General features: G+C 39.6%; 2 protein-coding genes across 3 annotated transcripts in view; one reads left to right on the top strand and one right to left on the bottom strand.

Moving 5' to 3' along the window:
* The window catches only part of HSD11B1 (hydroxysteroid 11-beta dehydrogenase 1), a 47,642-nt gene extending 35,009 nt beyond the window's left edge, over window positions 1–12,633 (top strand). For both annotated transcript variants that reach the window (XM_059041255.2, XM_067032444.1), the window contains exons 6-7: window positions 10,325–10,468; window positions 12,090–12,633. In XM_059041255.2, the coding sequence (XP_058897238.1) occupies window positions 10,325–10,468; window positions 12,090–12,307 (362 nt within the window). In that variant the 3' untranslated portion in view covers window positions 12,308–12,633. The remainder of the gene's footprint in view (window positions 1–10,324; window positions 10,469–12,089) is intronic.
* Window positions 1–13,607, bottom strand: part of LAMB3 (laminin subunit beta 3) — a 126,132-nt gene that overhangs the window by 108,208 nt on the left and 4,317 nt on the right. The gene's annotated exons all lie outside the window — the stretch shown is intronic.

The raw sequence follows: 13,607 nt of genomic DNA, 5'->3' as shown, positions 1-13,607 counted from the left end.
CCTTGAATCTCCTCTCACAAGGATTAACCCCTTCTTCTTGGAAGCTCATTGAGACACTGTTCTTTTCCTCTCCCTAACGCCTGTCCTTTCCAACCTCTTCACCTTCGGCCCTTTTTATTCCCTTGGGATGGTTAAGGGTCTACGTGTTGCAAACTAGATTTTATTTTTAGGGGTTTGGGGGGTTTTGTTTGTGTTACCACATCCTACATAATGTGCACAGGCAGTCTGGAACCTCCCTTCAGAATATGGAGGCTTTTGCCATTTACTATGTTCTCAGTCTTTGAACCTCAGCTGAAATTAGAGCAGGAAAAGTTGTATTTTAACATCCTGTTACATATTATTTATTCCATTTTGACCAGGGCCCCCTAGCTCAAAGATCCTTTTTGAAAAATAAAAGTTTGTGGTTTTAGAGGCATTTTGCCTTTTTCAGCTCTCTGAAACTTCGAAATATATTTTACCTAGAGCATAATGCAAAGGTTTCCTCACACAAGCTAATTAGCATTATGTGGGGAGAGGATTAAGAATAGTGCTGTGAAGAGAAAACAGACTTTAATGAAATGCACCAAGATTGTTTAGAATCGTGAGAATCTAGGAGGTTTTTCCCTCTTTCCTCTTTTTTCTATTTTTTGATATGTTTCAGCTTTCCTTTAGTGAGTCTAGACTGGTTTACAATCCTTTATTTGCAATTTCCAAAAATCCAAAAAGCTGTGTGGGGTAAAAGAAAAAAAAAAATTCTGAAAACCAAGGATTTTTAAAAAATAATTAATTCTATATGCAACTAAATCCCCTACATACGAACCTTCAAGTTGCAAACTTTCAAAGATGCGAACATGCATTCGAATGTCCAGTCACGTAAGTTAGTTCGCGTGTCTGGTGTACATTGCTACGTACATGCATCCTCTACAAATGGTTGTGCTTTTGTGTACTTTATTGTACAGTACTGTTTATGTGCAACATGATGAGCTTACTAATGAGGACCTGATGGTATTGAAGGTCCAGAAAAAGGACAAAGAGAGACAAGAGGAAGAAGTAACTGAAGAACCAAAGAGATTCACGACGCAGGAAATGGCAAGGGAATTTTCTTTATTTGAGGAGGCACTGTTAGTTTTTGAGGCACAGGACCCGAATGTAGAATGGTACTCGAAGGTTGCAGCAGCCGTTCAGAATGCAATCCAGTGCTACTGTGTCATCTATGATGAGAAAAAAAAGAGCTACTACCCAGACATCACTGGATCATTTTTTCAAGAGGGTAGATAGAACTGAATCCAGTAAGGAACCAGAACTTGTGTCATCAACGTCAGGCGTGAGTGAAATTGCAGCTTGCCCTCCGTCTCCTATTGCTGACGATCCTTCAGCTCTACCATCTCCCCCCTCTTCTTCCTCCTCCAGTCAGTAACTCTTCTTGCCTGTTCACTCGATGCCAGCCCCTTTATGCCAGCTGCTGTACTGTACTACTGTACTTTTCAAGGAACTGTACTGTAAGATTAAAAATGTTTTCTTTGTTTTCTTGTGTTTGTTTTTTATGTATTATTTGTGTGAAAAGTATTATAAACCTATTACAGTACAGTACTATATAGCTGATTGTGTTAATTGGGTACATAGGCTAATTTTGCTGGACTTACGAACAAAGTGGACTTAGGAACGTGCTCTCGGAAGAGACCTCATTTGTATGTAGGGGACTTATTGTAATTAATTTAACTTGAACTAAAGTGAGGCTACTTAAAGCCTTTATCTCTGTGAGAACTTTCAAATATCTTAGTGCAGAAATAATAATGTGTTTGCTTACAGGATGTCTCCCCAGGCCCTACTGGGAGTGTTATGTAATACACTGTATAAGCCTCACATCATCTTCTAAATTCCAAAAATAATTCCATAACACATCAGACCCTAAGGGCTTTGGATAAGTGCTTATAAGCCTACATTTCTACAGAGGAGAAAATATCATAAACTTTGTTGTTATTTTTCTTGTTGCATTGGCTTTTCATTGTAACTAACTCATTCCCACCTCTAGTCTTTGTACAAACCTCTCCCCCACCAACCTGGCCCTTCCTGCACTTTCTTTCATCAAAGCAGAGTTCAGAACTTACCTCCTGCAGGTGAAGTTTCCTGGTTAGTCCAATAAGTTTCTTTACCTGAATATCCACTTTAGATTTGGGACAGATGTTTTCCCTGATCGTACTAGTATGAGCTTTAAAGAGATCCAAGAACTCGTAATTTACTGATGGCTCATCCAATTATCATTGTGAGAGACTTCAGCCCCTTCCAAAGACCTTCCCCCTCCATTTCTCCTGTAAGTTCCTAGATCAGGTTCAGTAAGCTTATGTCACCATACCTTTCCTGCGCCCATATCCACCCTTAAAACCACCCTAGATATGGTTTATGACCCTCTTCCCTACTGAACCCTTCAGCACAGTCTCTACCCCAAAACCTCAACTTCTAGTTGGTGAAACTAGAAGACTCTGAGGGGGAGGTGGGCTCAAAACTGCATGTTCTTGACACATGGTGCTTACGGGAATTAAATATGAGAGCTACTGGTTTAAAGGTTTGCAGATCAGTGGCAGGTCACAAAATTTAAGAAATGAAATATGGTTATAATGAACGTCAATGACAGCTGTAGCCTTCAGCTGAAAAACTGACAGTTCCCATAGGTAGTTAGGTTAAAGTGTACCTCATGCATAATTTTCATAATGAAGATGAAAAACTTTCAGTAGTCTGTTCAATCTTGACCCTTGTCTAATAGTTCAGTATTGTGTGTGTGTGTGTGTGTGTGTGTGTGTGCGTGTTAGTTTCAGGTGTACAGCAAAGTGGTTCAATTATACATAATATACCTATTCTTTTTCAGATTCTTTTCCATTATAAGTTATTACAAAATATCGAGTATTGCTCCCTGTATTATAGTAGGTCCTTTTTGGTTATCTATTTTATATATAGTAGTGTGTATATGTTAATCTCAAACTCCTAATTTATCCCTCCCCACCTTTCCCCTTTGGTAACCATAAGTTTTCTATGTCTGTGTGTCTATTTCTGCTTTGTAAATTAGTTCACCTGCATTCTATATTTTTATATTCCACATATAGGCAATATCATATGATATTTATCTTTGTCTGACTTACTTCACTAAGTATGATAATCTCAAGGTAGATGCGTGTTGCTGCAAATCACATTATTTCAATATTTTTATGGCTGAGTAATATTTCATTATATGTATATATATTTCATTTTATACACACACACACACACACACACACACACACATACCACATCTTTATCCATTCATCTCTCGATGGACATTTAAGGTGATTCCATGTCTTGGATATTGTAAATAGTGCTGCAATGAACATTGGCATATGTGTATCCTTTCAAATTAGAGTTTTCTCTGGATATATGCCCAGGAGTGGGATTGCAGGATCACATGGTAACTCTATTTTTAGTTTTTATGGAACCTCCATACTCTTCTCCATAGTAGCTGTACCACTATACATTCCCACCAATAGGGTAGGAGGGTTCCCTTTCTTCCACACCCTCTCCAGCATTTATTATTTGTAGACTTTTTAATGATGGCCATTCTGACCAGTGTGAAGTGGTGTCTCATTGTAGTTTTGATTTGCATTTCTCTAATAATTAGCAATGTTGAGCATTTTTTCATGTGCCTTTTGGCCATCTCTATGTCAATTCAGTATTTCTCTTCACCACTTAAAACGTTTTCTGAAACCATACAGCTATCTGATGAATTTTTCAAAAACTCTTCTGCCATGGCTCCTTCCATACCCCTCTCCTTTCTTCCTCTTTCCCTTTCTCTCTTTTCTCACCTTCCTCTCAGGAACAACAACAATTTTTAAAAAATCTGTCCCTTTTCTCCTGCAAAACAACTTAGAATCCTTTTTATTATTTTGAGCATTACCTAAGTCGTAATCAAGAATAGAAAATGGAATACACTGAGCTCCATTAGTGGGACAAAAATCACTGCTATGGGAATGCAGACTATGGGTTCACATGGTCCCTTGCTTCTGCATTTTTGTTGCTACCTGGACATATACGTTATGAAATGCCATAGTCAATATCTTTAGCATCATCTAGAAGGGTATAATGGGCTGAAGCGTGACCCACCCACGAGCATATGTCAACCTGGAATCTGTGAATGTGAGTTTATATGAAAAAGGGTCTTTGCAAATGTAGTTAAGGATCTCAAGATGAGATCATCTCAGATTATCTAGGTGAGCCTACATCCAATGAAAAGTGTCTTAATAAGAAGAGCAGGGGGCTTCCCAGGTGGCGCAGTGGTTGAGAGTCTGCCTGCCGATGCAGGGGACACGGGTTCGTGCCCTGGTTCTGGAAGATCCCACATGCCACGGAGCGGCTGGGCCCGTGAGCCATGGCCGCTGAGAGGCCCGTGTACCACAAAAAAAAAAAAAAAAAGAAAGAAAGAAGAGCAGGACTTCCTTGGTGGCTCAGTGGTTAAGAATCCGCCTACCAATGCAGGGGACACGGGTTCGAGCCCTGGTCCAGGAAGATCCACATGCTGCGGAGCAGCTAAGCCTGAGTGCCACAACTACTGAGCCTGCACTCTAGAGCCTGCATGTCGCAACTACTGAGCCCACATGCTACAACGACTGAAGCCTGAGAGCCTAGAACCCGTGCTCTGCAACAAGAGAAGCCACCACAGTCAGAAGCCCGTGCATCCCAACAAAGAGTAGCCCCTGCTCGCCGCAACTAGAGGAAGCCCATACACAGCAACGAAGACCCAACACAGCCAAAAATAAATCCAAAAACAGTTTTTTTAAAAAGAGCCACACGTTTTACAAAAACACAAAAAGATCTACAGACACACAAAAAATTTTGAAGATGGAGGCAGAGATTGATGTATCTACAAGCCAGGGAACACCAAAGATAAGGAGCAGACATTAGAATCCTGAAGACAAGAAAGTTTTCTCCACTAAAGTCTTTAGAGGGAATGTGGCCCTGTTGATACTTTGGTTTGGGACATCTATCCTCCAGAACTATGAGAGAATAAATTTCTCTTGTCTCAGTCTCCAAGTTTGTAGAAATTTGTTATGGCAGCCCCAGGAAACTAATACAAAGGGACTAGGAGTAACTAGCTCTATCTTTTTACGGGTACCCTCATCTGTCAGCTTAAAAGTGAAAATATTGGGACTTCCCTGGTGTGCAGTGGTTAAGAATCCGCCTGCCAATGCAGGGGACATGGGTTCGAGCCCTGTTCCAGGAAGATCCCACATGCTGCAGAGCAACTAAGCCCATGCACCACAACTACTGAGCCTGTGCTCTAGAGCCCATGAGCCACAACTACTGAGCCCACATGCCACAATTACTGAAGCCTGCACACCTAGAGCCCATGATCCGCAACAAGAGAAGCCACCGCAATGAGAAGCCTGCGCACTGCAACAAAATTAGCCCCTGCTCGCCACAACTGGAGAAAGCCTGCACACAGCAACGAAGACCCAACCCAGCCAAATAAATAAATTAAATAAGTAAATTTTTTAAGTGAAAATATTTCTGCTTTTCATAAATTTTGCCTATTTGTGGCTTAGTTGTCAAGTAGAGAGAATCTTCACCCACTCAGGAATGGCTGGATTTGACACATGGCTCCTGAGAAACACTCATATAAAGAACGATGACTTATGTAGAGGAAATACCACCTTATGCTTGAAAGTGTTGGCCACTAGAGTCAAGTTTGAATTCTGATTTGACTCCTAGTTCTCCAACTCATTAACCATGCAACCTTAGGCAATTATTTAGCCTTTAGACTTTAAACTAGTATATAAGAGCTAAATATATGTTAGTAAATGTTAGCTCTTATTTAGCTTCAACTTTTATGATTATTTTGTTTGTCTGCTCCATGTGGCCACTTATTTTGTCTGTCTGTTTACTTATCCTTTTCCATGACTGGAAATGGCTACCCCAGTCCCAATCTTACATGATGTTTTAGTTCAAAATCCACAGCTAATCCATCCAAAATCCACGGCTAATTAGAACCCGGCTGTTGCTTATTTCAGTTTCTTAAGAGAGAGACCATGACATGTGTTCAAGCCATTGTGCAGATTAACTACCACTGACCTGACCTTCTGTAGATGGAAAGACAAATTCTTTTTGAAGGGGATGTGTAGGAAGGCAATGGCGAGCATTTCTAGTACACTGAAGCTTTCTAAATCCCATATATTCAAACCTTTTTGTTTCTTCCTTTATAGCATATGCTTTTGAGTTCATGCTTTAAAAAGTATCTCTTACCTTAAGGTTATATATTCACGCATATTTTATTATTTTATTTTCCACATATATTCTCTAATATAATTTGAATTTATTTATTAGAATGGCATTTTTCTTTTCTCCAAATAGCTAGCTATTTGTTCCAACGTGATTTTTTGAACAGCTCATGCTTTTCTCACCAATTTGAAATACTAATACTACTAATAATAGCATTTACTAAGTGTTTTCTAAGTGTCAGTTTGTGCTAAGTCTATTACATGGATTACTTCATCTTAGTAATATTATTATCCACATATTACAGCTAAGAAATGGCGTACTTGGGATTTCACACCCAAGTCATCTAACTCGAGAACTCATAGTTTTGACGATTATGCTATTCTTATAAACAATTTAGATCTATTTTTGACTTAAACAACAGGAAAATTATTGACACAACTGGAAGTCCAGATGCAGGGCAGGCAACTCACTTGGCTCAAGCTCAGTGTCCCCGTGACTCTCTTGGCTCTGCTCTCTTCCACGTGTGGCTTCATCCTCAGGCTGACAGTGAGCTAGATATAGCAATTTCAGCCCCCATATCCATACACGGAAATGTCCAACAGAAGAGAAACAGGATTTCTACTTTACGAAACACTCCCATAAGGACAAAGCACTTTCCCAGACACTCCAACAAGATTCCACTCAAGTCTCACTGGTCGAAACTGGGCCCCATGCCCATTCCTGTAACAATCATGGCAAGGAGGATGGTATTAAATAAATCATACAAGCCACCCCTAGAGTTAGAGATGGTATCAGCTTTCCTTTGGCACATGGGCTACATAAAAGTGAGGGAGACTCTCAACATGGAGTAGGTGCAGCTCTCTGACACAGAAAACCTAAAATAACAGTGGGTGTAATAAGTTAAAAGGCAAGTCAAGTCTGGAGGTAAGCAGGATACGGCTAGGAAGGCAGCTCCATGGTCACCCCCCAGGTTCCTTCCTTTTCTCTAAATGCTCTGCCATTCTCAACATACGGCTTTTACTTCAAGGTCCATGATAGTTCTGGGGTCAACCTTCAGGAACCAAGAAGGAGGAAGGATTGAGAAAGGAGAGACTGATTTCTTCCTTTAAGGACATATCCCAGAAATCACATGACACACTTTTGTGTACAACTTATTGGACAGCATTTAGTCATTTGGCACCATCTGGCTGAAAGAAGCTGAGAAATGTGGACTTTATTCCAGATAACTAAGCCCAGCTACAAATCGGGATTCTACTGCTAAGAAAGAGGGGCAGAAGATATTTGGAGAGAATACTGCAGTCTCTGCAACAGGTAGAAACATGAATTCAGCTGGGGTTCTGACACAGAGGAAGAAAAAGGAACTGATTTCTTGTTAGGCAACAGCAATGTATCTTGTTGCCCTGCTTGGGTCTTTGGTCCAGCCTTAGACTAGTCAGTAACCCAGTGGTATCAGAAACTCTGATTATACATCCTGTGTTACACACCCATTCCTGGAACTTGACTGCTGAGTTATCTCAAGCCAAAACTCATGATTGAGGATTGAGGATGGAGTGGTTCCCTACAGAGATTTGTTTGTATTTTTGGAATTTTTAAGAGTTCTTTATATATTAAAGATTGATGATATTAAGCTTTTGTCTGACTAATATGTTGAAAATGTTTTTCTAGTTCATCATTTACCCTTTACCTGTATAGTGAAATTATTATAGTTACCATTTTGACATATAGAAATTTTACATTTTGTATAATAAAATATTCTTTGCCTTTACATGTTTTTTTACTTTTATGTTAGAATGATTTTTCATAAACAAGAATCTGGTAAGTGTTTGCCTATATTATCCTCTTTCTATGATTGAATGTTTTAATCAGTCAGGAGATTCATTCTGCTGCACATGTAAATAAAAACTCCACTTAAAATGACTTAACACTAAATAGGGTTTCCTTTTCTCAGGTAATAAGTTCAGGGCTGGTTTGATGGACTTGCTATATCTTCAAGAATCTAAGCTCATTCCACATTTTTGTTCTATAATCCTTAATTATATAATTAATATACAGCTTTTCCTCAAGTTCATAAATGACTACTGCAATTTTAGGCATTACATCTGTAGTCTACTTAGAAAGAAAGAGAAAGGGCAAAATGTAAAAGCTGCATGTCACCTGAATCCATCTATTTTATCAGGTAATCAATATCTTTCCTGGAGACCCCAACTCCTAGATTTCTCACTGGCCAGATTTAGATCACATGACTACCCAAAAGAGCAAAGGAATCTTGAAGAAGTAAATATTTTTATCTGAATACATTGCTATCCTGAACAAAATTAAATTCTTTTTTATTATTATTTTTAACATCTTTATTGGAGTATAACTGTTTTACAATGGTGTGTTAGTTTCTGCTTTACAACAAAGTGAATCAGTTTTACATATACATATGTTCCCATATCTCTTCCCTATTGTGTCTCCCTCCCACCCTCCCTATCCCACCCCTCTAGATGGTCACAAAGCACCTAGCTGATCTCCCTGTGCCATGCATCTGCTTCCCACTAGCTATCCACCCTACGTTTAGATTCTTTTATTAAAGAAAGGGAAATGGATATTGGGTAGACAACACCACCTGCCATAATTTTCCATGCATCATTTTCTAATATATGACATAAAACAAGGAGCTAACAATTTTTTCCAATTAGTTAAACAACTTTCCCAGCATATTTACTGAATAAATCATTCTTCCTTCATTGATTTGGAATGAAACTTCATTATATTTTAAAAGTTCACAGAGGTTCCAATTCCAATAATGGCAGGGTAATACCTCATAGACCAACCTTCTCCAGATAACAAACTTGGAAAAAATACAGAAAACACCATTGAAAGCACTGAAGAGAAGAATCAAGAGAAGAAACTGGAGAGTTGTCGGCACTTGAAAGAGGGAAATGACACTAGATGAGTTTCCCAATTTTGTAGCTTGTGCTCAAGGGCAGACCCCAATCAGTGTCATTTTAGGATTGAAATCTGCCATCTTACTACCTTGTAAAAGCAGAAGGAAGAGTTTGGGGTTTCTGTAGCAGCTGGAAAGTGAAGGGAGACATCCCAGAAAGGAAAGAGCCACAGTGCAAGGGCACCAAATCCTGTATGTAAACCCTTCTCAAATCTCTATTTGTCCCCTGAAAAACTCACAGCGCAGTGTAGATAGCAAGAAGCCCAGTTAAGATTCAAATAATTAAACAGATATATCATCTGGTACCTACTGCAAGAGACACAGAGTTTCAGCCAAGTTAACTGCCCACCAAAAAATAAAAATGAATACTCTTTGGAGGAATATGACAGAATCCAGAGACTCTTACAATATCAACGATACAATGAAAAATTACTGCACATACAAGAATAGGAATATGTGACCCATACGCAGGAGGGAAAGGCAATCAATGGATATCAGGCCTAAAATGACCCAGATTTTAGAATTAGCAGACAAGGATTTTAAAGTAGCTGTTATAATAATGCTGAGCAAAGAGTCTAAGGTTTCAGGACACCACTACTCTCTCCTCTTGGAAAGGGTATAATGAATAGGTTATGCTATCAGGCATATGTCCACATATCCTCCAAAAAACTGAGTGAGAATTAACCAGGCTGATGAAAGTAAGAAAAGTGATATGGAGTAGAAAACAAAGACAGGAGTTTTCATTCCCCTTGCATAGAAAGTAAATCAGTGATAGGACTCTGTGTAGAGAGCCCTTGCCAAACCCTTGGATTCCAACACTCTTGGGTCAGAGGTGGAAAAGTTAGCAGCTGTGGAATTACATGGCTCTTTCATAATACACTTATTTACCATCTTTACTAAAAATCTAACTAATCTCTCTTCAATGAAGGCTTTCCTGCAGCCCAATCCACACTGCATCCCAGCCTCATCAAGGAGAGTTTCTCTGATACCTTAATGTTTTTTCTCTTTCAGAAATTCAACACAGCATAATAATCTCTTTGGGGAGTAGAGAGAAACTAAGAGTCAAAGGATAAAAGCACTTCACAGGGGTTACAAAGCCTGCTACTGATAAAACACAGATCAGCTCTGTCAGAGTTGAAATAGGTCCCCGTGTTAACCCATCTTTATATCATTTAGGGAAAACAGCTAATCCACTTATTGCTGCCTATTCTGCAAGCAAGTTTGCTCTGGATGGGTTCTTCTCCTCTGTCAGAGCGGAATATGCAGTGACCAATGTCAATGTGTCGATCACCCTCTGTATCCTTGGCCTCATAGACACAGGTAAGGTCAAGAGATTGGAATAAATGGCCTGTAGATGCATTGTCTTTCTTACTATTGTGGGTAAAGAGGGTGCTGACCTCCCTGATATCATCATGTGTCATGCACTGAAAACCAGTGACAGCGCTAGTCTCCCTTTAATGAAGGGGCTCCACTGTCATTAGTGGAGCCTCTGACTGCTCTTTGACCCTTCTTTCCATTCTGACCAAGTGTGCTGAGTGACACCACACTCATTGTATGACCCTATTCTGAACACCTTATAATCTCATGAAAACTCAATGGCCATTACTTTCCTATGTGAGACTTATCAAATGTGAATTTGTTTTCCTTGATAGTACACCAGTAATAAGACATAGATACCATGAACCCTTTGATATGATGCACTGAGAAGGACACAGTATCATTTTGGGGGCATTCTTACCAAAAATTCATAACCTCATTCTAATTATAAGAACAGTGGACAAACCCAAATTGAGGTGCATTACACAAATCAATTGAACAGTACTCTTCAACAGCATCAAGGCCATGAGCGACAGGAAAGACTGAGGAACTGTCAGAGATAAGAGGGAAAATAAGACGAAATTACTGCTAAGTGAAATCCTGGATAAGATCCTGGAAAATATAAAGGATATTAGTGAACAAATAAAGCCTGCAGTTTAATTAGTAAGGTTGTTCCAATTCTATTGTATCTATTGTTGATAATTGTACAATGGTTATGTTGTTGTGATTGAAGAATATAAGGAAAAACTTTGCACAGTTTTTACAACTTTTCTGTAAGTCCAAATGCAAGTTTATCTAAAACATGTGGCGAGTATGATAAGAAAACTTTATTTAAGGGACTTCCCTGCAGTCCAGTGGTAAAGACTCCGCATTTCCACTGCAGGGGGCACGGGTTCTGTCCCTGGCTGGGGAACTAAGATCCAGCATGACATGCAGCCAAATAAATAAATAAAACTTAAAAATTTTTTTAAAAAGAAAACTTTATTTAAGAGTAATTGAGTAAATTGAGTAGTAGCTACAGAACGAGAGAGAGAGAGAGAGAGAGAGAGAGAGACAAAGAAACACAGTGAAACAAGGATGGAGAGAGAGAGAGAAGCTGGGCAAGAAGGACACGAATACCTGGAGGAAGAGAACAGGTAACAATAGTTTCCTTCTAAGTGAAAGTGGTTGGTGTTGACAAGGGAGCAAAGGCCTGGATTCTCGTCCATCATTTTCTTTTACAAATCAGTAGTCGTTATCATACCTCACTCTGGTTTTGCCCACTGACACTTACCGTCATATAACCTCTATCCTCATTCTTCTCCCTCATATTACTCCCTCACTCCATCCAGCCAAAACACGCAAGAGAGGAGTATTATTCAAATCTCCCAACAAGTAACCTGCAGCTGCCTCCACAAATTTTCATCCAGTTAGACGAGGCCCATATGAACACTAAGCCTCTCTTTGCCCAATAGACCCTAACATACCCAGTCTTCTCCATGTATTCCTGCCAGGGCCCGTGGACCTTGCTGAGCAATCACTGGCCAACAGCCCCTAAAAGCTAAGCTGTTGGTGTCTGCAGGCCTTCTATCATGTAGACTCTACTAGTCTTAGATAACCCCACTCTTCTCTTGTCGTTCTACAGAAACAGCCATGACAGGAACTGCTGGGATATATAATGCAGAAGCATCTCCAAAGGAAGAATGTGCCCTGGAGATTATCAAAGGGGGAGCTCTGCGCCAAAAGGAAGTGTATTATGACAGTTCGGTCTTGACTCCTTTCCTGCTGGGAAATCCAGGGAGGAAGATCTTGGAATTTCTCTCCTTACGAAATTATAATATGGAAATATTTATAAAGAACTAGGCACTTCCTTAGGGCTAGGCATGATAAGAGGGCTTGGAACAATTCTGCCTGATATTTACATGAGCTCCGTCGCGAAGGTATCTCCCCAGAGAGATATGAGTGTCCCCAGGGGGTCGCAAGTCACATATCACATCTCAAAATTTAAAGAAGTTCCTCTAACACTTACACAGTAGAAAGTGTACGAATGTCATGAACCAGCAATTGTGAAACTGATAGTAACAATAGATTTAATTACAAGATAGTTATATCAAATTTATCTCATATGTAATAATGTTATAATGCTTAGTCAATATTAATTATAATAAAGGTCACATAAACTTTATAAATTCATACTTCATGGCTGTAACTTCAGTTCATTCAGTATGACTCCATTAAAACCATAACCTATACATGTGAAGTTTTTCAGTGTACATTTCTTATTTTGTGATATGAACCTTTTATCGCTATTTGAGTTGAAGAAATCATCCTACTCTTCATTTAGTGAACATCGTGTCTTTACCATTTTGTATATTTCAGATACTCTTTATATTATTTCATACTGCTCCTCTGGGAAGGAGGACATCTGGGTATGAACAACCAGGGCAAATCCAAAGAAGTGGAGGTTCCTGGAAACTGGAGCCACAGAACCTACATTTGTTTATTGTACTCAGAGTGCATCAAGCAACTGTACTCTACATGTGAACGCTCAGTAGTATATTAGAAGTTTGTAGAGGAGGGGTTGGAGTTCAAATCCTGTCACTCACACATTTAGTCATTCATTCATTCAACAAATATCTATCAAACACTTGCCAGGCATCACTTGACTACAACCAAAGAGGAAACAAAACATTAACAACTCAACAAAGCCCTATATTGGTCAGGTCCCCCAACAGGTAAGAGTGGCAAACTGGATAATTTTAGTAGAGGTTAATGAAAAGGAGATTTTGTTACAAAAGTGTGGGCAAGATTACAGGGAAATCAGAGAGGTAATGTAGCATCTCAGGGTTAGTTGCAGCTATTTCCAACCCTAGGCCCACCATCGGGAAAAGAGGTGAGAACTGTTATAAAAGCCCAGATAGAAAGAAGTGTTTGCAGAATGCCACATGACAGGAGCTATGACATTCAGTTAAAGGATACCACCAGCCCGTCAAGGACCACAGGGAGGGATCTGGGGAAATAAATATACCAGCCTCATTCACTTCCCTCCCTCTGATTTCTCACTGGTATTTTCTATTAGGTGAACAGAGGGGCAAAGTGTAGATTGATATAAACCATACAGGTCAGCATACCCATACACAGAGCGGGATGGAAAATGATGGAG

The sequence above is a fragment of the Kogia breviceps genome, chromosome 1, assembly GCF_026419965.1.
Source record: "Kogia breviceps isolate mKogBre1 chromosome 1, mKogBre1 haplotype 1, whole genome shotgun sequence".
Classification (NCBI taxonomy): Eukaryota; Metazoa; Chordata; class Mammalia; order Artiodactyla; family Physeteridae; genus Kogia; species Kogia breviceps.
This window is presented reverse-complemented; position numbering and strand designations above follow the sequence as displayed.